The 27,735-nt window shown below is 40.7% G+C and overlaps 1 protein-coding gene across 11 annotated transcripts in view; it reads right to left on the bottom strand.

The window, feature by feature from the left end:
- The window catches only part of TANC2 (tetratricopeptide repeat, ankyrin repeat and coiled-coil containing 2), a 361,357-nt gene that overhangs the window by 42,234 nt on the left and 291,388 nt on the right, over window positions 1–27,735 (bottom strand). For all 11 annotated transcript variants that reach the window (XM_042916896.1, XM_042916899.1, XM_042916900.1 and 8 more), the window contains 2 exons: window positions 26,991–27,598; window positions 11,478–11,586 (listed from right to left, as the gene is read on the bottom strand). In XM_042916896.1, coding sequence (XP_042772830.1) covers window positions 11,478–11,586; window positions 26,991–27,598 — 717 coding nt within the window. The remainder of the gene's footprint in view (window positions 1–11,477; window positions 11,587–26,990; window positions 27,599–27,735) is intronic.

Genomic DNA, 27,735 nt, shown 5'->3' with positions numbered 1-27,735 from the left:
GAAGATTGATTCAATTATGTTCTCTGTGTCTCTTGGATTTCAATGCCTGTTTCCTTCCCCAGATCAGGGAAGTTCTCAGCTATGATTCGTTCAAATACACCTTCAGCCCCTTTCTCTCTTCTTCTTCTGGAATTCCTATGATATGGATATTGTTCCATTTGATTGCATCACTTAGTTCTCTAATTCTCTCCTTGTACTCCTGGATTTTTTTCTCTTTTTCTCAGCTTCTTCTTTGTCCATAATTTTATCTTCTAATTCACCTATACTCTCTTCTGCCTCTTTAATCCGCGCTGTAGCCACCTCCATTTTATTTTGCACCTCATTTGTGCATTTTTTAATTCATCATGACCATTTTTTACTCCCTTGATCTCTGTAGCAATAGATTCTCTGCTGTCCTCTATGCTTTTTTCAAGCCCAGTGATTGATTTTATGATTATTATTCTAAATTCTTGTTCCGGTATATTGCTTAAATTGGTTTTGGTCCATTTGTTAGCTGTAGCTACTTCCTGGAATTTCTTTTGAGGAGAATTCTTCTGTTTTGTCATTTTGGCTAGTTTTCTGTCCCTTACGTGTTTTAAAAGCTTGTTGTATGCTCTGCACCTGTGAGCACTGCTATATTAAAGGAGGGTCATACACTGTCCAGGGCCTTGCCCTTCAGGAGGTGTTTTTTTTGGGGGGGATTGTTACTTGCTCTCTGTTGTTGTGACTTTGGTGATTTTATGACCCTACTTGTAGTAATATTTTGGACCCTCCACCAGATGTGCTTTGATTTGTTCTTTGGAGTAGCCCTATAAAGGAAAACAGATAGACAAACAGGAGACAAAAACACGCAAGCACACAAACAAATAACACAAACAAATAAACAAAAACAAAAACCTAAAGGCTAAAAACAAAAAGCCCAAAAGCTTTTTGTAAAGAAGACTGTAAGTAAAGAAGAGGATAGAGGCAGTGCTGATAGAAGAGCACATACAAAGAGAGAAATGAGAGGAGTGGGGGGGGGGGGTGGGGAGAAAAAATAAACATTGATTAGGCAGAGAGACTAAAAGGCTTAATCCAGAGAGAGAGAGAAAGGAAAATAAAGAAGGAGGTGGGGGAAATGAAACGAAGACAAAGTTACCCAGAAAGAGAAACTATATGGCTTAGTTATATCAGAGAGAGAGAAAGGAGGTATAAAACATGTATCAAGACAATGGATTAAATATGTCTGTTTAGACAGACTAATAACCAGAGTAACAAGCCTAGGGGAAGGAAGAGATAAGGAGGAGAAATGGGGAGAGGGGGAGAATATATCTATATATCCAGAATTGACCTAGGGTTAATCCAGGCAACGCTGCATCGCTTGTCAGGAGGAGCTGTCCGCAGGGTTTGTGCCCCTTGGGTGGATACGCAGTTACCCAGTGCAAGGGGGCGTGGTTTGGCATATTGTGAACCCACCTCCACTATGGGAGTGATCACGCCCTGGGAGTGATCCTTGAGGCCCCGCCTTGGTGGTGGTGGTGGTGGTGGTGGGGCGGTAATGATGATCCCCCAGTCTCTTTTCCACGGAGCCGGACCGGTGGACTCAGTTTCAGTCAGCTTCACTGTGCCATGGGCGCAGATGGGGCGGTCCTTCTCACTCCACCAACTCCCCTGACCCTGCGCTTGGCTAGGATTCAAAGTCCCGCTCCGTGCGCTGTGGCACTGTGGGCCTCCCAGTGCGGTGATATGTAGTCCTGGCTGGCTTTGTCTGTGCCACAGCACTTCAGGGAGGAACGCCTTCTCCCACTGTGGACTGAGCCGCCGCCCTCACCCTCACCGCGAGCCACTAGGGTGGCGGACGCAGGCAGCCTTTGTCTTTTCCCACAGCACTCTAGGGAAATGGCGGCCTTACCCTCCCGCAGACTGTGCCCTTGGCCCAGCCACCGTGCCTGGGGGTGGCGGACGCAGGCAGGTTCTGTACTAGCGCGCAGCCCTCCAGGGAGGGAGCCACTTTTCTCCAGCTGCGGACCGAGACCCTGACCTATACCCGCACCCAGGCCTGGCTCCCCTCTTCTCCCCAGGTGCTCGAACAGGGAGCTGGCCCCAGTCCGAAGAAAGCCCCGCAGTTAGAGATGGGTTGCCTCTCAGTCTCAATCCGAGGTCTTTCTCCTGTCCAAATAGGGTCCTGCACTTCTCTAGCCGCTCTTTCTCTTCCCTTTGTCTCTCTCCAGAAGAGGGTCTCTCCCCTTCGTTCCCACGCGGCCTTTTTTTAATCTCCCCCAGTTCACAGTTACCCACCTATCTTTTTACCAGCTTTCCTATTTTCTTCATAGTAGATTTAGTCTCTTTTCCTCCCAGGCTCTGGTGTTCAAAGTCCTTTGGCTTCTACACTTCTTTGTTTGAGAGGCAGGGGAAGTATGGATTCCCTAAGACCTGATTGTAGATGGCAGAGGCATGTGTCTGTTTTTGTGTTTAGGTGTCTAGCCCTGCCAAAGGGGATGTCCCAGGCTGAGACTCTGGGTTCACCTGCATGGGTCTGCACGGGTCTCCTTCTATTAATTTTTTAAACAAAATATTGTGGACATATTCCACACATGTACTCACGCTTTTGCCTCATTCTCTTAAAAATTTTTTTTTTCATGTTTATTCTTTTTTGAGAGAGAGAGAGACAGAGTGTGAGTGGGGGAGGGGTAGAGAGAGAGGAAGACACAGAATCCGAAGCAGGCTCCAGGCCCTGAGCTGTCAGTACAGAGCCCAACGCAGGGCTTGAACCCACGAACTGTGAGATCATGACTTGAGTCGAAGTCGGATGCTCAATGAACTGAGCCACCCAGATGTCTCTGCCTCATTCCATTTTAAGAGAGACATAGTAGTCCATTATATGGATGTATCATAAACATAATTTACTTAAGTCACGCCCCTAGAGATGGATATTTAGGTATTCTGTTTTTTTCCTTACTATTAGAACTATGTTTCAAAGGTCATCTCTGTACATAGATCTTTATACACTTGTGCAAGTATATCTGTAGGATATATCTCTCGAAGTGGATGCTTTTGTATTTTGTGCCATTGTAACAGGGCTTTGTCGATGTGGCTGGACTGTGTCTAAACACCCAATGTGAAATTGGCAATTTGGCAAAACGAGGAAGGATGATGCTAACTACATCTACTCTTTTTGTCTACCCTATCCTAATGATAAATGATGGACAAGAGGGTGAGTCAGAAAGGCTGGGTGAAATCCTGGCATAGAAGATCTTTGGGTTCCCAAAAGCATACTCCCACGCTGGAAGGCTGAAACAGAATCCGGTTTTAAACCTTTATACCACACAGGGATTATTCCCACTTTTATCCTCCTCCACTATTTGAAAATGGCTGCTAAATTTCTACATTATCCACATCCTCTCTGGCCTTGAGGAGTTGAACTCCGTTGTGAATCTCTCCGCCAGTATCCACTTGGCACAGCAAGTGGGGTGCTCTGAAAAGAGTAGGAAGGACTGACACATTTTCCGATTGCTCATTATTACTTTAGGGCTTCTTTCATTTGTGCTACCAGCAGGGACATCAATTGCAATCTCTCTTATTTGGCTAACCAGTTCATATGCAAACAAATAAACTGAGGCAAACACATTGTTAAGTAGTTATGATTATTTTCACATATGAGATTCACTATTTGGAAATTTCATATGAGAAACATATTTCTGGTTCTTTTTGGAATAACTCCAAGTGCTACTCATTCAGTGTTGGAGTCCAGGCAAGTTAGGGTCTAGAGCTCACCTCCAATGTAGATCCTGGAAAACCAGGAAATTTAGCTCTGATTCCCTCTCTGGGCCTCAGTCTCCTGTGAACCTCACCAAGATCTTTTGAAGAACAGCACACTATATTAACCAATTATACAGAAATATCATTAGAAATTAATATGTGTATCCCTCTTAGGATCCCTTGTAGGGCTGGTTTAGTGATGATGGAAAAAGAAACTGTGGTTTATATACACAATGGAGTACTACGTGGCAATGAGAAAGAAATGAGAAATGAAATATGGCCCTTTGTAGCAACGTGGATGGAACTGGAGAGTGTGATGCTAAGTGAAATAAGCCATAAAGAGAAAGACAGATACCGTATGTTTTCACTCTTTTGTGGATCCTGAGAAACTTAACAGAAGACCATGGGGGAGGGAAAGGGGAAAAAAAAAAAAGGTTAGAGAGGGAGGGAGCCAAAATGTAAGAGACTCTTAAAAACTGAGAACAAACTGAGGGTTGATGGGGAGTGGGAGGGAGGGGAGGGGGGTGATGGGTATTGAGGAGGGCACCTGTTGGAATGAGCACTGGGTGTTGTATGGAAACCAGTTTGACAATAAATTTAATATTTAAAAAAAAAGAAATTAATATTTGTAGTCCAAGAGAGGAAACAATGGAAGACAAGCTCTATATATTATGATTGAAGGAAAAAAAGGAAGGGAATCCAACATTTATTCAGTATCTACTATCTGTCAGGTTCTGTGCTAGGGCTTTTTTATATATTATCTCTTTTAATCTAATCTCCATGACAGTCCTATGAAGTAGAATTTACTACTATTTTTATATAGGAGGAAACAACCCAGAGCGGGCTAAGTAATTTGCCCAAAGTCATACAACTATTAAAAAGTGGAGCTGGAATTAGAAGCCAAGTCCTTTTAACTCTAAAGTTCATGTTCCTTCCATTATACTATGTTAAACCTGGGCCAGGACTTCAGTTCTGAATTTTTAGCTGGCAGAGTAGCGACTAGAATAAGCAAAGTGGCTGATTGCTGGCTTTTTCCATTACCTTTAATTCCGAACCATTCTCTACCCTTGAGCCTCTTCTCCCAAAGTTGTCCTTTTTTTTTTTTTTTTTTTTTTTCTTAATGTTTGTTTATTTTTGAGAGAGATAGCATGAGCTGGGGAGGGCAGAGAGACAGGGGGACAGAGGATCCGAAGTAGGCTCTGTGTTGTCAGTGGACAGCCCAACACGGGGCTAGAACCCACGAATTGTGAGATCATGACCTGAGCCGAAATCAAGAGTCAGACGCTCAAACGACTGAGCCATGCAGGCGCCCCCCAAATTGTCCTTTTTTATCCTACACAATCTGATCTATTCCTGTGGTCTTACTCTTATGTCTTCAACTAAGCATTATTTCTTTACCAAATTTAAAGCAAAACTTATTTAAAGCAAAACTATGGCAATGACCTGTAACAACGTTCTCTCAAACATGGATTTAAATGAGATTCCTTAGATATGTTCACTGAATCCATAGAATATTATGAAGATTATTTTACAGAAGATTATTGCTGGACTAGTGTTTATTCAAGTCACATGGCAATTCTACTCTTGCACAAGGTCTCTGGCATCAGAGGGAGTTTGGAAAATACTGTATTTAGTATCTCAGAAAGATACAGCAACTCACTCCTCTGCTCAGGGCCTGTAACTTTGGGTTTAGTTTTCTTGAATGTAAATTGCTTCTTTTTTCTTTGTGATATGCAGGACAGTTTCATTAAAAAGGCACCAAAGGAATTTTAAATGAGAAAGCCTAAGATGTTTAGAGAAAAGCTGGATGTTCCCAGAATGCCAAGTTAAATTTTTTTGCTCAAGGGGTCTTGGGTATATTTCTACTTCTGGTAATGGTAGATGCAAACTTATTCCTGCTAAGGACAACTAGGAAAGGCTGTACAAAATTCAAAAATTATCCTCATTAAAGAAATGGGAAGAATAACGTATTGGAGAAGAATTACTAGACCAAGTAAGGATAGGAAGGAGCCCAGGAGAGCAGTTGAGAGCTACTTTTCTCCTCGATGTGTCTGCCAGTTCTGCAGAGTTAGTTAGGAGTACTTTTGATAGCTTTGGGATTTTTAGGGCAGGGCAGTGAAATTCTTCTGTATGACCCAGAAATGGTGAATACATAGTAGGCATTTGGCAAAATCCACAGAAGCATATAATACAGTTAAATCCTAATATAAACTATAGACTTCAGTTAATAATAATGCATCAATATAGGTTCATCGATTATAACAGTGTACCCACACCACTGTAACATGTTAATAATACGGAAAACTGGTGGGGGAGTGAGTGTATGGAAATTCTCTGTATCTTCTGTAAACCTAAAATTGCTCTAAGAAACAAGGTTTATTTAAAAAAAAAAAAAAGCCTGGGTTCTATCTGAGAACAATGAATGATAATCTCTGGGAGCAAGGCTCAGATGTATATGTGTGTGTGTGTGTGTGTGTGTGTGTGTGTGTTTAAAGTTCCCCAGGAGAATCTAATGGACAGCCAAAGTTGAAAGTCTATCTATATAGACCTATAGATAAATCTTGAATATACATAGTAAGTGACAAAAAGTTACAGAAATACATGAAGAGTATGATTCTGTTTATGTCAAGTTAAAAAGAAATGAAATAATGCTGTATATTGCTTCCGAATACATATCTATGTTGGAAAAGTACAAAATATGGATAAGAAGAACACATGTGAACTTTAGGGTACAAATGATATTTGAAAAGGGAGAGAAATGGGGTAAAGGAGACTCCTACATTTTCATTTCTCAAAAATAAAGAAAAAGATTTGAAGCAAACACGGAAAAATCTTAACACTTAATATGATAGATAGTACTTGATTATTTAGTTTTCTGTGCTTTCTGATATGTCTGAATTATAGTAAAATTTTTATAAGGGGAGAACAGGGATATCTCCTCCTTGGAGACAAGAGAAAGGGAGGTAAGAACTGATGATACTACAGATTGATTTTTTGGCGAGAGGAGAATAGTTAAGGGCACTCACACTCAATGGCTAGGATTTCTTCAGTGACTCGTAAGTCAGGCTGTCTGCGGAGTTAGTTGACTTGATTAAGGGTCAGATGAGAAGGAAATGGGTAGGGGAACTGAGTAAGAATAGACGTTGGTAAATGCACTTCAATGAAATGGTCCAGTAAATGGGCCACAAGATAGCACCAGGGGTCCCAGTGAGGTTGAAGTAAATACACAGGAAATAAGCTTGAAATACAGGATTTGGAGTATTAGCATTGCTTGTGCCATGGACTTGCTCTACTGATTTCTTCTCCTTGGTGGGTTGACTCTTTGCTTCTATGAGGTACAGGAGGAAAGAGTTTCAGTTTAGTTAAATTCAACTTGATAAAGGTGACAGGCAGGATCCCATTATCAGGTAGGATGTAGCCAAAAATAACCTATAGTTAAATTATGAACTCATGGATTCTTAAAGAGAACTTTAGGTTCAAGTAACTAGAAAAGTGTTTCTTTAGTATCTGTAACTATTGCTCAGGCAACAAGGGATCTCTCTCTGCCAGAGATGGAAGGTAATGTAGTCCTTTCCTCAAATCTTTGTTAGGGTCTAAATTTGTACCACTGCTTAGCAGCTGCTCAGTAGTTTTGAATACTTCAAGAAAACAGGGAAAGCATAAAGAAATTACAGCAATCTCATTTTAGGGATCTTAGTTATGGCTCAAGTATCTTAAGATCGTGGCAAAAACTAACGTAGGGGCTCATGCAATGAGGTTCCTTAAGGAGAATTATTTACAAATATATCATCAGTGATCCACTTGTAGATATTGAAGCATCTCAAATAAATAAATCATTATTGTTCTTATCTGACCATCCATGTGGCCATGTCTGGTTATAATAAAAGGATCCTGGGAAACAAACAGGATGGTGCCTTTCATTGTGGAGAAGGGGTGGGCAAACTATGGCCTGGAGCTAAATCCAGCCTTTTACCAGTTTTTATAAATCGTGTTTTACTGGAATATGACCATATCTATTTATACATGCATTGTCTCTGGCTGTTTTTGAATTACAAATGGCAGAGTTAAGTGGTTTCAACAGAGATCATATGGACTGCAAAGCCGTATTTGCTGATCACTGCTACAAAGGATGCTAGGTAACCTCTGAAGCAAAAAGGTAATATTACCATCTGGAATTTATGCAATTATTAAGTCTTACTATCAGGAAAAGAGATTATTACTAATAATTTTGATCATACAACCTTAGATATATGTCTGGTACTTTGCATTTTATAATGTACCTTTTTTTTTTAATATATCTTATTATCTATGATCCTTAAAACAATCCTGAGAGTTAGATGTTGTTTCACGGATGAGGAAATTGAGATGGCTCAAGTTAAGTGGTAGAGTCTGTACTTGAATCCATGCCTTTTGACTGATGTCAAAGGATCTTTCTTCTACTCACCAGATGCCGACTTACAGCACTTGTCCCCCCCCAGCCAACAAATCTGTTCTGGTAAGAAATGTTACAGAACTGATCAATTAAAAAAACATTTTAGAGGGCAGCATTTAGGGAGCTAATCACTAGAGCACTCTGAAATCCTTCCAGTGACTAGACTCAATCCAACAAAACACCCTGCATTATAAACTAGATTGAAATATCTCTGGCCATAATTCGTAAACAGCCTGGTTTCTTTTCACAGATTAAACAAAAAAGAATCTAAATGGCAATTAGAGGATTATAAAAGAATTGTAAGTGCTCAACATCAGTGGTCATTAGGGAAACACAAATTAAAACTACAGTGAGATAACACTTCACTAAAATGGCTACAATAAAGAAGACAGACAGTACCTAACAAGTACTGGCAAGGGCTTGAAAAAATTGGAATCCTCATACATTGTTGGTGGGAATGTAAAACGGTGCAGCCACTTTGGAAAACCGACTGGCAATTCCTCAAAACATTAAACAAAGAGTTACTGTATGTCCTAGCAATTCCATTCCTAGGTATATATTGAAGAGAAGTGAAGACACGTTCACGTAAAAACATGGACACTAATACTGCAAATGTACTAAATGTCATTGAGTTATTACTTTAAAATGGTTAATTTTATTTAAGAAAAATCAAAAAAGGGGAAAATCTGTAAGCTGATGTTCATAGCAACATTATTCACAACAGCCAAAAAGTAGACACAACTCAAGTGTCCAACTGGTGAATGGATGAATACAATGTGGTATATCTACAAAACAGAGTATTTGGCAATCAAAAGGAATCACGTGCCGATACATGCTACAACATGGATGAACCTTGAAAACATGCTAAATGAAAGTAGCTTGACACAGAACACCACATACTGTATGATTCCATTTATATAAAATGTCCAGAAAAGTCAAATCTATAGAGAGAAAGTAGACTGATGGCTGCCCGGAAGTATGGGGAGTACCTTCAAGTGGGCATGAGGTTTATTTTTAGGGTGATGGAAACGTACTACTGGTGGTGGCAGCCACACAACTCTGTAAACACGCTAAAAGTCACTCATTTGTACACTTAAATCGGTTACTTTTACAGTATATGAATTATACCTCAATAAAGCTGTTAAAAACAAAAAGAATGAAAAGGGCTTCCTTGCCAGCCAAATATCCAGAATTACAGACCTACAACCTCATATTTTTAAGGTAGTTAATGACATTATATGTAATTTTTCATGAACAAAGATAAAACAAAGGGAATTTAAAATATATTGGAAAGAAATATAAATCGGACTATATGTCACTGCTGACCGGAAGTTATAACCATAGAGTCTGTATTTGACTTTTCATGACCCTCAACTGACAGGGACTGAAAAATCTAGGCGTCTGGGAGAAGCTAAAGTGTATCAACAGGGAGCTGGGGCGCCTGGGTGGCTTAGTCGGTTGAGCGTCCGACTTCAGCTCAGGTCATGATCTCGCGGTCTGTGGGTTCGAGCCCCGCGTCGGGCTCTGTGCTGACAGCTCAGAGCCTGGAGCCTGTTTCAGATTCTGTGTCTCCCTCTCTCTCTGACCCTCCCTTGTTCATGCTCTCTCTCTGTCTCAAAAATAAATAAATGTTAAAAAAAATAAAAAAACAAAACAAAACAGGGAGCACTGTGCATTTAAAGGACCCTGAAAAGTGCGCCATCAGGAAAGCCATAGTGCGAGTCTACATTCTTCAGCCCACGGTCATGTCATCACCACATGGTGCACACCCGAGTATTTATGGCCTGAATCACACATGGAGCCAGTCTTATCTCAGGCAACCATGTTGTCTGCAGCAACGTAAGATAAAACTGTGTCAATGATAGGAGTGCAGGGTTTAAATGTAGGTTTCCATGTATTGGATATAATCATACTAGGTCAAAGACACTTCGTACCATTTATCTGTTAATGTGGTGTTTATTTCATACAGAAAAGACAGGAATCAGCTTCTCTGCATCTGATCTGAAGCAGATGGTGACGCTAAATGCTAAAGTGTTTAAAGGGGGTAATGCTGAATACTTAATGTTACTTTCCTATCTAACTGAAGGATAATGATCTCAGAGTTTGCAAAAGGAGCAGACCCTTTCTGGTCCACTTGAAGTTGGAATGAGACACCTTGCTTGTTATTTTAGTCTCACTCTGCTCCCGCTAAGTAAGGTCACTGGGTACAGTCATTTTTGGTACAGTGATTTGTTAAATACGACAATTATGATTCAAATAAAGGACTTGTCACTGTGGGTTTCACTTCTATATGTCTGATGAGCAGGCTTCTCTGGCTGTGCGCTTATATACTGGGAAGAATTTGCTAGGCTCTTGGAGTTGCCCTTAATGCCATTTTCTCTCTGAAGAGCACTGTTTTATCTTTAATAGTATCCCTTGGGGGAAGTCCAACACAGAGAACTATTTAAGATACTAGTATTTCTCAATCCTGAGGCAGGAAGAGCACTCTAAAGAGACTGTGGGGATTGGAGGTAGCGGATGCAATGGCAAACTGTGGGCTAGAAACACCAGGAGAGCAAATTTCTTTCTTGACTTTTGTACTTTATCCCACAACTGTTACTTAGACTATAAGTTCCTTGAAACTAGGGACTAGTATCTTTTTTGCTTTTGTATCCCTAGGACCTAGGACAATGCCCAGGTAAGTGCTGAGGAAACACCCGAACACACGCATACACAAACGGACAAATTCTGTGCCTTCTTCTGGGTCCTCCATTCCAGCCTTGTGGATGTTGAGAGAGGGAAGCGGATGCTATAGAGTTCTTAAATGTTGTGAAACTACTGGGAACAACTGGGATTGTAATTTGAATGGCGAACAGAGGAGGTAGCCCAAAGAAAGGTTAATGCTGGCTCCAGATAAACATTTTGAAAATCATAGCACCAAGAATATGAAAAAAATCTTCATAAAACAATTACAAGAAAACTGAAAGAATAACTGCTCTCAGCGATTTTTTCTTTCTTTTTTTTTTAAGGCATTGTGAAAATCTGCAACTGATTGCTATAGGACATGGTAGGTCATATATAGAGTACACATATGTATGTGTACATGGCTCTTACCTAAATGATTATACATGCACATGTCCCAAAAAGCCGAGCAATCGGCTAAACTGGGAGAAGACAAATGTCATTCTCTTCCCAAAGGTCTATGGAGGAACAGGCCATAAATTTTAGGAGATGGAACAACTCTACAACAAGCAGGGACTATAAGAAAATGACAGTAGCTTCACACACACAGTGTTAAGGAAAGCCTGCTGGTGATGGAAAGAGAAAATTCTTCAACTTTTGTAATTACCTTAAAAATGTGTGCTTTGAGGATGTGATGTCCCAGCTCTATAGTCTGCTGTCGGTTTAGTTTTCCTTCTTGGCGGGAAAACCAGAAAGCAAGTAATGTGTGACCACTCCTGCAAAGAAAAAGAGACTCATTTTAGAATTTTAATGCTCCAGTTCTGTGTTGGTGGGGGACTGTTCAGGTCTAGCCATACCTCCAGGGAAACTCTGTCTCATTCCACCAGTTTCTTAGGGAACAGCACCTGATGCTGGGCAAATAATGGCTATTGAAAGGTTCCTCGCTTTTACCAGTCCTTTACCCAGATCACATGTGTGAATACCACAAAATGTCATTTCTAGTTGGCTTGCACCCATCCCACACACAGATGGCATTAAAAGATTCATTTTTATTTTCTGTCTCTGTGAACTCCTCTTATTTTACCCGTGCTTTAAAATGTCAGTGCTCCTCAGGATCTCCTTTCCGGTCCTAGTCTGTCCTCTCTCCATTAGCTCATCCATCCTGAGAGCCTTCACCACCACCTGTATCTTTTTCTCAATCTAGATTTCCCAGACTTATTCCAATCAATATACATCCAACTGTCTACTGGATTTCTCCACCTGGAGGTCCCACAGTATCTTAAGCTCAACATGTCCCCAATGGATTAACAACCTCTTTTCCAAGTGAAGTTGTCTTTGATCCGCCTCTACCTTTCCCCCAGCCGAGAAAGGGCAGTACTCTCTTTTTGGTACAAGCCTTATAGACTGTATATCTCTCTAGTACAGTATCTAGCACAGTATTTCCTGCTCTCTCCTCTACTTGACTGTAGGTTTCCTAACAGCATCCATTCCCCCCATCACCTTGCTAATGGGTCCCTAATCTCTTAAGAGAAAACCCTCTTTTCTGCCTCTGCATGCTGTCTTATCAGCCCATGATACCAGAACTGCCATTGCTCTCTTGCAATCATGTGGGCATCTGGTTAGAGGACAAAGATAACAGAAGGGCTAAGCTGAGAGAATTACAGAAAAATAGAGCATAAGCCCTGACTGTATGACAATCAGAAGCTGCCTAAAGCTTGGACTTGTTATATGAAGTAATACATTTATTTGTTCAATCCATTTGAGTTGGAACTTTCTATTTCTTCTAGCTCAAAGCATCCTAATGATATATTCCTTTAAGTGTCAATGTATGTGTGTATACGTGTGTGTGTGTGTATTCCTATTTATATTTATGACTGAAATTCTGAGTTATTTATATTCGCTGGAGTGCCTAACACAGTGTATTGCATATACAAAATTTTCACTCTTATGTGGATCCTGAGAAACTTAACAGAAGACCGTGGGGGAGGGGAAGGAAAAAAAAAAAGTTAGAGGGGGAGAGAGCCAAACCATAGGAGACTCTTAAAAACTGAGAACAAACTGACGGTTGGTGGGGGGTAGGAGGGAGGGGAGGGTGGGTGATGGGCATTGCAGAGGGTACCTGTTGGGATGAGCACTGGGTGTTGTATGGAAACCAAGTTGACAATAAATTTCATATTAAAAAAAATTCTCAATACAATTTTTTGGAAGCAAAGCACATCTTTGGGATGTGCCTTCTTGCCACATTTGCGCTGGCCTGTGGGAGCCGTGGACACTTAGAACTGTCTCTCTTCACCCCCACCAGGTTAGTGGTTAGTAGAATTCTTTATGCCACTGGTAACAAAACTCTTCTATTCCTTTCACTTGGAGTATCATAGAAGAGGGAAATTAAATCATTATCTCAGCTTCAAGCCTAATAAATTAACCAAAAAGAAGGAAACAGCAAGTAAATTTTCATTGATGATGCTTCCCTGAAAAGTGACCCAAATATCTACTGGATGGTTTTCTCTTGTGTTGAACGTTGGCTACTCTGCCAGGTTTAACATCTGGAGAGACCTCATACTAAGTCTGAAAAACAAATGTATTTTAATTTCTTCTTTGATTTTTTTTAAGCTTCAGTAAAGAATCTGAATAATAGGGTATGGGCTAACTCCCATCTTACAGAGGAATCATTATTGAGAGATTTCATTCCAAAAAGACTTTAAAAAGAACTTTTACCATGTTCTAACCTTGAGCTTCAAGAATTTCTGAATTCTAGTGGATACCGTGCCAACTTACTTGACTGGATAAGATTAACCATAACAGAAAGGAAGTTATTCAATTAAAAGAGTGTCTCAGAGAAGTGTAGCCTGCATGGAATCATCAGTATCATCTGAAGGTATGAGCTCAGATTGTTTCACATTCACAAAACCTGGAAATTGCTACTGAACTTTTATTTATCCTTAGAAAGCCCAATTTAGTTGGTAGGCTATTTTAATAGGGTACAGGTTAAGTGAGAATGACATGAAACATTTATAAAGAGCCCTATCTCAAGTTCTCAAAACCCTATCCAGTTATTAACATTGAAATTATTGCAGCCTCTCTGGTGTAAGAACTATTACTTTGACTCATCCGTAGACTCATCTACATAGTACTAGGACCCTTGAATACAGGCCTCTGACCTACTCTTGATGCTTCAGGCCATTAATGAGAAACCATGCCCATCAGGGGTAAGATTAAAAAAAAACACCTCACATCTGAGAAGGAAACGGATTAGACACAGAATTGACATTGCCCTCGTGCTTTAATTTTACTACCATAACTGAGAAGTCCTGGTAAGATGTTTGCATTAGTATGCATTTCAGCTAGCTAGAGATGACAATGCTTCCTTTTGCTGTTATTGATCTGGCATCGAGGAGAACCAGCAAGCAATACAGGTCAAGGAAAGGATGAAGGTGACAATGGTAATTCGTTTCTTTTTTGACACAAGCATATCACATTATTCACAAAAATGGTTCTGAACAGTTCACTGGACACAGAGTTTATAGTGTTCAGGACACGAAGGATAATAGCAATTTATATTATATGCTGGCATTTCCACTTATCCCTTACTGTTCTGATAAGGTGTGGTGCCACTGGCTAACCTACCGTCTGAATGTGTTACACTACATATGTCTGTGTTTATTTCTATTTTTCTAATTATTTGTTCACTCTCAAACCTTACTCCTTTTGACTCCTAGCCTCACCATTCTCTAAGATCACCAGTGGCCTCTTCATTGGTTGCCTTTTAGCCTTTGAGTTTTGTCTTTTTCTTTTTTTCCCCTCCAGCATCAGGCCCTATTAACTACCTCCCCTGGAACTCCCTTCTGACATCTGTGACACCACCCTGACACTTCAGCTCCCATTTCCTTCCATGATGTAACTTCTCTGCTTTATTTTCCATTTCCTCTCCTATCATAGGTCTCCTGGCTCCAGCTCTCACTGCAGTGAGATCTCCAGCACAGACATATTGTTTTGCTTCTCTAACTGCCTGCTGGATCCTTCTACCTTCAAATGATAATTCAAATGACCTGTCATATGACATTATTTGGAGTTGAAGCTTTCCCTCAAATCCAAATCCCTTTAAGATTTATTTTTTAGTATACTGCTAATCACTCAGACATAAAATCTAGCAGGTGTTTTCTCCTCTCTTTATACTTTCTCTCTTGGACAATTGCAAGAGCCTCATTCTTCCCACTGCCTTCTCCTTGGTCCATGCCAATAATCTTACAGTGCAGAAACCTGGTAAAAATGCTGCACAAAATTCTTCAGTGGATTTATACTTCCTCCTAGACAGAATCTAAACTCCTTAGCATGGTATTCAAAGGCTCTCCATAACTTGTCGCACATCTATTTCTCTGTTTTTACCTCCTTACCTTGTGCCTCTAATTTCAGACAGAGTAAATTATTTTAGGGTTTAAAATGTACTTTCCCTCCACCTGGAATTCCCTTCCCTGTTTAGTTCATCAGGCCAACTATTTCTCCTTCCTGAAGTCTCAGTTCACAGCATCTCCTCTGTGAAGTCTTCCCTGGTCCCACCAGATGCCCCAGGGGCTCTTCCCTTAGAGTCTTGTTGGTATACACCTCCATCACACCTGCTGCAGCACGCTGTCTGCATGCCAGTCTTCCTGCGAGACTGTATGGAGGCTGGAAGCCGTGTTGTCTCCAATATGTACTCTTAGGTAATAGGAACACATATTTAAAGAAGATTGAATTCATAATACTGTGAAGTTGCACACTACCTTGTGGTTTTAAAAATACTTTAACGCTTTCTTAGATTCTCACAAACACCTAGGACTAAATATTACTCCTAATATTATGGTGGAAGACTGAGACTTGGCAAGACTGAAGGACAGCTCCCAGCTCACAATGCTGGGATATAAAAGAGCTGGGATGAGAACCCAGGGTTTTCTGAAACCTAGTTCTGTTAGCACACTGACGAGATTAGCAACTTGGTTTTCATTTGTGTGAAAAACGGGCATATTTGTGTGAAGAAGTCAACCAATGTAAAGAGCAATGTATTCATTTGTACAGTATAAACTCTGAATCCTTAACATAATTAAAATCAACAATTAATTTTGACATTTTTTGATTGGCATTTTGGGAGAGACTAGCTACGAAATAGAGGGAGCTCTCATCAGTGTGACGTGATTTTATGCACGACTGAACACAACTGCGTTTTCCCTCTACAATTAAAGATGATGCTAATCAAAGTCAACTTTATGTGGGTTCAAATGTGGTGATAAAGACCAAATGGAGGGGGGGCAGTGGTGAAGGCAGTAGAATGATTTCCACATAGCTTATATAACAAGGTCACCTTGTGATTCAAAGTTACATTGCAGATTTCCCTGTCTGAATTCACAGTGCTGCCTCTTTATCCGTGAAACAAAATTAAAATAGACCTATGTTCAAATCCTAGTTCTGCCACTTGGAAAAGCTTTGCAACCTTGGAAAAACTACATAACCTCTCTGTAAGAAGGGAACGGTGTTAACTACCTCTCAGGACTGTGGTAAGAATTAAGTGAGCTATATTAAGTGAAATGTGTTCTATATTTCTTTTACATTCTCCATAAGTAGCACAGTGCCACACTAAAGGAATGAATATTAACCACACATGACTTTAAACATATTGGAAGATGACTGTGCTCAAACAGAGCTTTCATCTTTAATGTGTGCAGCAGGGTGAAATGTGAGACCTTATCCTTAACCTCAATCCTTACCCATCCATGCCTTGACCTCAATAGCTTCACAGCCAAAAGAGAAATCCACAGATTAGGGAACAATCAGTGGGTATGGGTGCCATACACTGTTAGTCAATGCAGGAAAACTTGGTAGTATAATTTTAGGCAGAGTGGGGGGATAAGGACAGAGCTAAATAGTTCCTAAGAAAGTAAGTAAAAGTTAAGCTAACAGGACGAATAGAAATTTCTCATGTAGACCAGAGGTTTTTCAGGAGGATGTTACACCATATATTCACGATAGATTGGCTTTTAGGTATTTTAGTGGAGAACCAATCACAGGTAAGAGTTGAAGATTCTTCCCCCAGCACTGTTGCCTCTCCTCTATCCTGGATGTTTATGTTCTGACAAAAGGTACAGAAGGTAGTATCCAGAATAGCAGAGGGTAGATCCTACCTCTATTCCCCTTTGCAGGCATCAGCAGCCCCTTGATATAGGTAATTGGAGACAAGTGATGCCAACCCTTGGACAGTGGCAGATTACAAGGCAGTGAGGTGCTACTCTTACATGATAACCCTGCTTCCCTATGCCTCAAGACTTCAGAGCTATGGGGTCCTTTAGAGAAAAAACCCTTTCTAAAGCAAGAATCACTCTCCCTTCCTTTGGCCCATTTAACAGTTTGGAAATTGAAGAGCAGTTGTTTTACACAAAATACACAATGGCTCTATGTTTGTTTTTCTAACAGCTTTTCACTTAGCACCCCAGGGAGATAGCTAGACTTAAAGGTTCTATTTGTAGTAGGGGAACATGCTAACAAATGGGCTCAAATATTTCCAGCATGGATGTTTTCTCCATTGTTCTAGTCATAGGCACTGACGGGTAGTCACATAGATTTCATTAGCTCTTATGAGGAAAGTCGATATACAACATGCTAGTGTTTCAGAGAAACATCACTTAGGTAGGTGTTTTGATACTCTTCTGTGCAGTGCTCACATGTGATAAAGCAGTAGAGTTACAGCCCGCTGGCCAGGCATTGCCTACAATCTGAAGCCAGCTTATCTATCTTACAATTTGGGTGGAAATACTGTGTGCTACTGTGGAATGTGCGTATGGTATAGAGGTGGATGTGGGGAATTATTTAAGGAGACCTAGTGAGATTGGAATTATGAGACAGAGGGGGACAGCTGCCGATGAAAGATCTGTGCTCTCTTCCACAGCCAGCAGCCGTTGCTGGGAGGCAGCTACTCTGCCAGGAGCCTCATGTTCACATTCAAGTGTGGTTGCAGAGTTCTGGCTAATGGAATGCAGGCAGAAGTTATATTCATCACTTCAGACCTGGCCTAGAAAACTTTTCTCCTTTGACTTCCATCATCTTACTTTCTCTTGTTTCTTCTTCTAACTCTACTATTCCCCTTGTAAATTATTATTATTTGGCTCATCATTTTCTCCTAGCATTTATTTTCTTCTTCTTTTTTTAATGTTTATTTATTTTTGAGAGAGAGACAGACAGAGTATGAGCAGGGGAAGGGCAGAGAGAGAGGGAGACACAGAATCTGAAACAGGCTCCAGGCTCTGAGCTGTCAGCACAGAGCCCGACGTGAGCCCACAAACCACGAGATCATGACGTGAGCTGAAGTTGGACGCTTAACCAACTGAGCCACCCAGGCGCCCCTCTCCTAGCATTTAAATGAAACTATTCTCTTCTCATGCTTCTAAACTTCCTGCTTTATACTCTTAACTTGGGTGATCTTGTTTAGTCCTTCAGCTGCTATTGTCTACTTATCTGCTGATAATCCATCACTCTGTGCTTTAAATGTTCTCTTTCCCTATTTTCCAAAGTCACATTCCTAAACATTCCTGTGCATCTTCCTTGGAAGTAATTCATTATCAACATGTCCAAAACAGGACTCACCTTCTCCCCATAAGCTTATTATTCTTCCTCCCATCTTTGCTTGTGCTAGAAGCCCTCCTCCGTCAGAATGGTCTATCTTGGTCAGTAGCTTCACTCATTTCCATTATTCAAGATAAGTTTTGGGAGTCATTTGTGGGCCCTCCACCCTCACCATCTACACACAAAAAAAGACCAACTGCTTTTTAAGTATCTCCAAAATGTCTCTCTCACATACACCTTGCTCTCTATTCTCACATTGTAGGTCTTGGCATTTCTCACCTACGCTATTGCTATAAACCTTACAACAAGTATCTCTACTTGTACTCTCTCCTCTTCTTCAACCCATCTTCCATATACCACTTGTCAGGGCTATTTTTCACATCATCAGAGTTAAATGATCATTGTCTCCTCTTCCTTAAAAAGGTACAGAGACTAGGGGTGCCTGGGTGGCTCAGTCGGTTGAACATCCCACTTCGGCTCAGGTCATGATCTCACTGCCCGTGAGTTCAAGCCCCACCTCGGGCTCTGTGCTGACAGCTTGGAGCCTGGAGACTGTTTCAGATTCTGTGTCTCCCTCTGTCTGCCCCTCCTCCACTCATGCTCTGTCTCTCTCTGTCAAAAATAAACATTAAAAAAAAAGGTACAGAGACTCCCTGTTATCTACAGAATAAACTGTGAAGTCTTAAACACAGTATTCAAAGCTTTTTTCCTAGTGATACTTGTAATCATTTTTTCTGACCATGTGTCTTACCTTCTAATCACATCTTCTCACAATTCCCCAAAGACTTTCCTATCTTTACACCTGCTTTTTCTCCTGCCATGACCTTTTCTTGCCTGTCTATAGTGCTCTCCCACTCCCATTCCAGTGCTTCATGGAATCAACTCATCCTTCAAGGCTCAACTTGAGCATCACCTCTTCTGCAAAGTATTTTCTCTTGGTCCGGATTCCTAGGGTACTCTGTAGTAAGGCACAATTGTTGGTTGCTCATGACTTCCCTTTAGAAGGTAATGGCATTAGTGTTGGGTGGGATCTCATTCACCAAAGTTTCTCTAGTGGCTGGCAGAGTCATTGGTGTAGAGTAGAAGTTCAACAAACGTTTCATGAAATGAACACACGCTAAGCAGATGGGCTCAAGGAAGAGGAGCACAAGGACTTCCAGATCTGCTTTCTAATTCACTCCCACTGTGGCCTTGAATTTGTGGGCATCTACGTTGCCACTGTTCAACTGTGAAATGAGTAGAACCATGACTCAAATATTGAGAAGAGAATGACAATCCTCTTTTTCATCTCTCATCTTAAAAATGCTGCCCACAGCCACACTTTGGTGGATGTTGCCTTACAGTCTGCTTGTTGCTGTCAATTCTCAGCAAATGACACCCACACATCTTTGCAAAAATTCTTTCTTCCACCTTTAGCTTATTAGCCGGTAACTGCTTTGGCATGTTCTTGTCATGCAACCTGAATACAAAATACATCTGTAGTCAGCCTGTCCTACTGTTTCATATTCAGTATGGAAATGAAATGAAAGGGCCTGATGAAAGTAAACCATAGGTAGTGGACTGTAAAAGTCAAGTGTGCCCAAGATACGTCTTTGTAGAAATGGGTGGAGCGGCATTACTTCTTTTTAAACATGGAATCTGGATAGAAATTTCCTACCACTTTGTCCCCCAGTTTCCAACTGCCCTTCTGTTCTGTTAATGCATCACCGGCCTGAGGCAAATGGACACTTCTCCTCAACAATGAAGTCTTTAGGCATTTGGCAGGGCTTCACGAGGCAGAAGAGCTATGACTCCATTGAATTGTCACAGTTTAAAACAGTAACAGCAGGCACTTAAGATTTATCATTTATCTCTTCCTCCCCCATGTTGCTCAGCTCTTTGTTTATACCCCTAGCATAGCACTCTGCCTTGATTTATAGCTAGTTATAAATGTGTCTATTAAAACCACTAACCTGTTAATTCCTGGTAGACGATCTATCTAACTTGTATTTTATCCTCTGCAGTGCTTAACACAGAGCCTTGAAAATATTACTTTATAAGTGCTCACTGAATCCTTGCTGAAATGCATGGCTCCACTTACTCCTGACACACGGTGAGAGAGTGAACAAAAGACACTGTCTGTTGAATTGCCAGACGAGTTTCTCAAATATTTTTAGTTGCAAGCTTAAAATTAGTACCACTTATCATTCCTTTGTTTACTTCTTAATTCGTTATTTGAAAAAACATCTACTGAGTGCTTACTGTGTGCCAGATACTTATTAAGCGTTAGGAAGACCAGGGTGAGTGTGACGGAAAAGGTTCCTGTCCTCATGAACTCACTCACATTCTAGAGGGCAAAATGGACAATATAAACAAGAATGCACATATAACAAATTAATAATAGATTGTGGTAACTGTTAGGAAAAAAGTATATAAGCTGCTATGATAAAGAAAACAAGGAGGGACTTACTTATATAAGGTGACAAGTGGAAGTCTCTCTGAGGAAATGGCATTTTAAGCTGCGATCTGAAGGAGGAGTGAGAGATGCTGCCATGTGACAAGCCAGGGAAAGTGAGCTCCAGATGGAGGGAACTGTTAAGTGCAAAGGCCCACAGGTGGGAGAGAGCTCAGCAAGTTCTAGGAATTAGCAGATGATCAGTTATGACCACAGTATCATGAATAGGAGGGAGAATGAATGAGCTCAATTTAAAAAGGTAGGCAGAAGCTACTTTTGTTGTACAGGGCTTTGAAGAAGCCATGAAAGGATTTTCAGGAGGAGGTTACATGGTTGGATTTGTGCTTAAAAAAATTACTTTGGCTGCTGGTGGAGAATGGTTTGAAGGGGAGACCCATTAGGAGGCAAAAGCAGCTCAAATGAGACCCTAGGGTGTGGTCCATAGAGGTGGAAATAAGTAAGTGAATACTTACAAGTAACATTTGAATGGTAGAACCAACTGGGTAAGCTGATGGCTGCAGTCAATACATGCCCCACAGCTGGGGGTTCTTACAGTTGGGAGGATAGAAGGCTATTAGGGTTGATTTTACCAAATGTGGAGATCTCCTTTTGAAAGTCTCTAGAGACCGCGGAGGAAGTTGCTGTGCTCACAAAAAAGAAAATGTGCTGTCTTATCCCCCTAAGCTGGCGATAACTCCCTCTGTTTGCCGTGCCACTAATCTTGGTTTGACAACCTGGGAAAGCCTGTGGGATTCCCATCTTTTCATTCAGCCATTATTGCTTTAGAGATTCATTAACAGGACAATTAGCCTCTATTTCTGACGCTACTTTCAGGATCAAAACTGCCTTAATCACTTGCTCTGCTTCTCCCCAGTTTAGATTTTTAGGTAAGTTGTTTTAACCAGTATTTGCTATTCAGGGCATACCCACTTAAAAAAAAAAGTGTGTGTACCGACACACACACACACACTTTTCAACATATAAAGCAACATTACTATCTTGTACCAAAGTCAAACAATATAGGGGAGTATAAGTCCTTCTGTGTTTTCTTTAGTTGACTCTTCTGCATGCCTGCCAACTCATAAAATAATGCTCTCTCTCCATCTTCTCATAAGCAGAACTATTTCTCTGTATATTTAATAACTTAGCAAACTTCACATGAGTTTTTATGGCAGTAAGAATGACTACTAGGTTTTTCCAAACTGATTTTTGGAAATTTAGAAAAGGAAAAAAAATGTTATTGCTGTCCATCCTCAAAGGTACAAGAGCTTTAAAGATGGGAACAGTTTGCCTATTTGCCTAATAGATGTGAGTCCCATGATTTATGCTGAGAGAAAAGAAATTTGTAAAGCTGAAGGACATTCATGCAATTGGCAAACTGGATATATTCCAAGATATACATTAGATTTCATCTAATTTCTCCCTTGCATTAAATCACAAAACCATGACCTTCAGTCACTAGAATAATACTTCAGATAGGAGTTCCACATTTAGTCTTGATGCCAATAGGGAGTTAGAAACTGGATTAGACAACACGGAAAAAAATTATTGGAAAATTAGGCAAATATCCAATAATATATCCTTGAAATCTCTTCATGGAAACTACATTCAAACCATAACAGAAGAATTCAGAAGACTGAATTCCCCTTAGTGACAGAAAAGAATTAGAAGTGAAGCAGATGTAGACCCAGAACGGAGATTAGAGAGTTAATATTTCCAGGCAGGTAGATCACCTCCTGATAGTCAAGTGCTAGTAGATGTTTGGTACACCACCTTTTTCCTTGTTTGAACTCTTCCAAACCCCTCCTAAGGGCTGATTTATTCCCGGACCTTTTTTTTTTTTTTCTTCCTTCCAATGATCCATCACTTTGCTGAATTCTTCCCTAATGCTTCTAGAAAGCACAGAGCCCATTCCCACTTTGAGGGGTTGTTGTGGGAGCCTGCAACGGCTATCAGTAGTAATCTAGAGTTTGTGTTTCAGTGATGGCAAGGTTGAATGTCATCCTGCCTGGAGGCTCATGTTTGGATTAAAACAAACAAATAAACAACATCACCATAACCGTTTATGGTTATCTCAGGCCGTGTATTCTATAAGAAGCCAGGCTGTGCAGGTCCTCCGCACAGAGTTAATTTTCCTTTTTAGGGAGAATGCTTTCTTTTTTAACTTAGGCACATTGATTCTTCTCCGACACTCTGCTTTGTGGCACAGATTTTGGAGCATCAGGTCTCCAATGTGTAATTCATGGACTAACATGACCAAAACGATGAGGACAATCTTAACAGACCACGTATTATAAGACATCAACTCTGGTCACAAAGAATTAAGTAAATACTCAACTATACCCACAAGGAATAGGTAGGATTTGTGCAGCCCTTCCCCTTTTTTACCCGCCATAAAAATTATTTCTCTTAGTTTGAGGAAATCAGGTTAACCCAAATTAGGCTCCCAAATCATAACCTCATTAGGTTGTATCAGCTCAGTACTCAAAAAAGTTCACAAGCATCATGTGTTTTATTAAAAAAGTTAAAAATACTGAATCTTCTAATCTTGATATAAAAATCTTACATATATATTCCTATACATATGTATATATGTAAACATTGATCTGTGAGCTGTTCCTGTGGAATGGGAGGCTAGATACTGTGAAGACAGAGATGGTGAAGAAAGGAACCAGAAAAAGAAAGGGTGTTCATGCAGGGCTAGCCTAACGCTGTGCAGAAATGTTAAGCAGCACAAGGCCAGCAGCCCCCAACTGTTTACTCTCCCAGCCTCAAATTTCAACGATCAAAGTCATTAATAGGTTAGATAACAAAGACTGATGACTTCTTTTCTCAAACGCCTTACTTTAAATGCACAAGTTGCTTCAAATGGGTTTGCTATCTCCCTCTTATTAGAATAGCAGAGATCCGTTTATAAGATTAGTGAGTTAATCTGATATCTCAGTGCCCATGGGAATAAAATATAAAATGGATTAATTTCAGGATATGACAGTGATGAATAGTGGGAAATGGAAAGCTAGAATAAGGTGGTGAGGTCTGAGGTTTGTGAGGGCTTCAAGAGGCATACTTTCATACAGAATGCAAGTCTAAAATCTTAGAAGTTCTGATGTGATAAAAGATTTTTCACTCTGCTTACAGTTGGATACACACACACACACCCATCCTGTTACCAAGTTGAGAAAGGACATCTATAACTCATCTTCCTGTGACAGTTGTATGTTTATGCAACATGAGGTTATTCCCTCTGGGATGTCAGTTATCTGCCCTGATCCTGGGACAACAGGCTGTCTGATACTTAAAATAAGGAAAACTCTATCTTGGCTGTAGCACTGACCTTTGGCTCTATTTCCTCTTTCCAGTACATCCTCAGATTACTGACTCTCTTCAACTTAGCAGAAGTACCTCTGTGGGTGGCCTATTTCTGACGAGGATCAACTACTTTTTGGCTTCACAATACAATATTCTCATCTGTGTCTAATTCCCTAATAAGGTCGGCAAGTTCAGGGCGAACGAGTGAGTGTTGAAAACCCAGGAAAATGGACTAGGAAAAACAGAGATGTTCTGTTGCCTCTGAGAGTTCTCCCTACACTGAGACAGGCATGTCGGCACTGGCTTATGTAATGTGATTTCAGAGGCACAGAGTTGGTCTCTCTGGTCTACTGAAATACATGAGATGCTCTAGAGAGAAACTAGGGAGAAACTGGAGAGCAGAGGGGGAATGTACGGGAAGTAGAGGCTGAAGGCCACAAAGACAAACCCTGCTTTGAAAGAGTCCTGTTAATCAGACTTGCCTGAAACGGAAAGCAATTACAGTCAGTTTCTTTGAAAGGCCAGCTTGGGCCTTGCCAATAGCATTAAATTCTTAGTGAATTTCCATCTCATTGACCCAGGGGGCCTCAAGCTCTAAGATCAATACTTTAGTAACAAAGCTGGTGCCAGACAGTGCTGGGTAGAAGGCTGAATTCCAACTGAAATGAAATGTAAGGAAGCTTTTTTGATAACTCCTCGTCCTACTATTTTACTCTTTCTGCCATTAAGTGATATATGATGATCCCTCAGCAGCTCTGAGTGTTATTTCATCACCAGGGAACAGACTACATAGCGTCTGAAGTTAGAAGTGTTTGCTTGTCCCAGTGTATCAGCTGGTTGCCAAAATGCTTCTAGTTAATAAATCACGTTGAGAAGGTAATCCTGGAAAGTCATGATATGGCAGCAACAAACCATATTTTCTCCTTTGGGAGCCCCTAAGGGTTTCACCTGTTGTAAGGATACGGTTGATTCAGTAGAAACCTGGCTGCCTTGGACCTCAGCTTTCAATTCTTTGAGATGTTCCAAGAAGAGAGGGAGCAGATCAACTAGCAAAGTTCTCTGGAAACTGGTTTCAAAGTCTTCATTAGGCAATTCTAGATTGGTCTCTTTTTCTTAAATATGTGGTTGCCAACTCTGTGTATTAAGCGTCATGGCAGTACTAGTGGGATTTACAATAAAACACTCTTGGGAATGCCATACAATTCATAGAAGAGACTCAGACTCAGTGGGGTTTTTTTTTGTTTGTTTGTTTTATCTTTTTGCTTTTTCTTTGGTTTTTGTTTTTTTTTAAATCTTGTGCCCCTGAATGCTAACAGCAGAAGACTACTTACTGCTGCCTATCCAATTAGCCACAGGATTTAGTTGAGGGTCTATTACTGCAAAGAGATGGGAGGAAAAAGAACATTCCTTAAACACTTTCTTCATACTCTGTACTATTCTAGGTACTACATGACCTCACTTAATTCTCAACAACTTTACGAATTATTATCTCTTTTACATAGATAAGAAAATTGTCTCAGAAACATAAAACTCTCTAAAGGTCACAGTCCCTAGAAGAAATTTATATGCAGGTAATGACTCAAAAATCCATGTTCTTTCCACTATGGCTTGTTTCTTTAAAAGTTTCCCTCTCAGGAAAATACCACAAAATCTACTGCCTGGCTTAATATCTTCATCAGAATCTGGAACTAATTTTCTAATGAATTGGCATGAAGTAGGCCAAGCAGCATGCCCACAAGCACAGTTGTGTGTAGTCAGGCCGGGTGAAGAACATGCCAGGAGAGAAATAAAACCCCAGCATGGTCAGAGTTGAGTCTCTCTGGTGAGTCATGGACAGAGGCACAGGCAAATTTGGTCCCTCTTCTTTTTAGCCAGAATATACTCTGCATCTGCCAGCTATGTTATTGGTGTCTTCTTTGTTTCCAGGAAGTCAGGGATAGATCTGCTTTTGAAAACTTTATTAAAGGAATAAGTCTTTTAAAAAGGTTAGCGTGGAGGAGTAGAAAGCACTGCCCACTAGGATGCTAGAGATCTAGTTCTACCCAAGGGAATGGGAAACAGTTTCATACCTGGTCTGGGTTGTTGAGCTGAGAACGATTGTTAAGTCAGGGTCAGGCTCATCAGGAAAGAGTGCTGGGGATGCGTGGATGCAGGGCAGGGGAGTGGTGGCACATACCATATATTTGCCATGCTTTCTCTAGTCCTTCCTCCTTTCCCCCCACCTATTAACTCGATGACCTCCAGCACTGATTCAGCATCTTAAGGCCTTTGTAGTAAAATGGGGACGGACAATGGCACCTTATTCATCTAAAGGTAGAGCAGCTGGACCAGCTGATCTCTTCAGGTCTGTTTCAGCTGTGAGGTTTAAGATTCCATTTTCCAGCACAAATCTTAGCATGGGCTGGGCTTTAATGGGGTCATTCACTGGTGGCTTTGACAATGGTATGGCTTTTAAAAGTGTAATCGTGATTTTAAAATGATTCTGCTCTAAGTCAAAGAGATGAACAATATACCAATTCTTTTCTTCATATCTGAAGAACACTAAGGAAGTGTGTTAAATGGCTAAATTAATTATAGCCTGGGTCCACTAGCACAGAGAAAATTATTTACAAATATACAGGAATTTAGGGGAGCATTCTAAATATCTATGCAGATTTTGTGTCTTAAAAGTAACATTGTGAGGAAATAAATTAGTTAACCTCATTACAACCTGGTCTGGAGAAGAAACGGAGATGATGTTTCCTCTGTGTGAAATGTTCGATGAAGAACACTTCTCACTGCTTTCAATACCCATGCTCCATGCAATAAATACAAAATAGGCTCAGAATTGCTTATTACAGGTCTATGGCTTACCTGGGATCACAGAGAAATTTGGTTTTCTCTCCTTCTTCTCTCCAGATAAGCCATTCTCGAAAAGAAGGATGTACAAACATACGAGTCATGTCTCTGCGCTTGATTAGGAACATGGAGAGGTTCTCCATTCTCTGCTGAAAATCCTCCCATTCTAGGGTGCCTTCAATGCTACCAGCATTGATGGCCTGGAAGATATGTTCATCAGTCAGTGGGTGCAGGGAGGCCACTGCCACATTCAGGAGAGGCATCACCCGGTCAAAGGAAGACTGGGTTGGGAACTTCATATTGCACTGGAGTAAATAAACCTCAGAGAGTGAAACAGGAACTACTTTGTAGCTAGAGCTCTTTAACACTAGATAGCCTTTCTCTATGAGGTCAAATGTGAGTTTCAGGTATAGATAGGACCCTTGACTGAGGGTCTTGAGATGAGAACTGAGTTTGCCAAATGTAGTATTGTCCATTTTGCCATTAAGTGAAATGTTATTCTGGATCTCTGAGCTGCTGTGTATCCGGTGCAGGATGTAAGCCTGCAGGTCCTGGTCTATGGCTTCATTCTCTTCTAGTCGATCCAAAAAAATCCTATGGAAAGGCAGCAGCTTGGTAATTTCCTAAAACAGATGGAGAGAGAGAGAGAGACAGAAAGACCTTCAGTTTCCCCTAACTCTTGTGATCAATTGTGAGGTCCACAAATTTATTCTAAACTTCTGAGTGGCCAAAGAGGGAAATACGATCAAGTATTAGTATC

This window comes from Panthera leo, chromosome E1 (genome assembly GCF_018350215.1).
Source record: "Panthera leo isolate Ple1 chromosome E1, P.leo_Ple1_pat1.1, whole genome shotgun sequence".
NCBI classification, from domain to species: domain Eukaryota; kingdom Metazoa; phylum Chordata; class Mammalia; order Carnivora; family Felidae; genus Panthera; species Panthera leo.
Note: the sequence above shows the minus strand (reverse complement) of the source record. Positions and strands in the feature narration are given on the sequence as shown.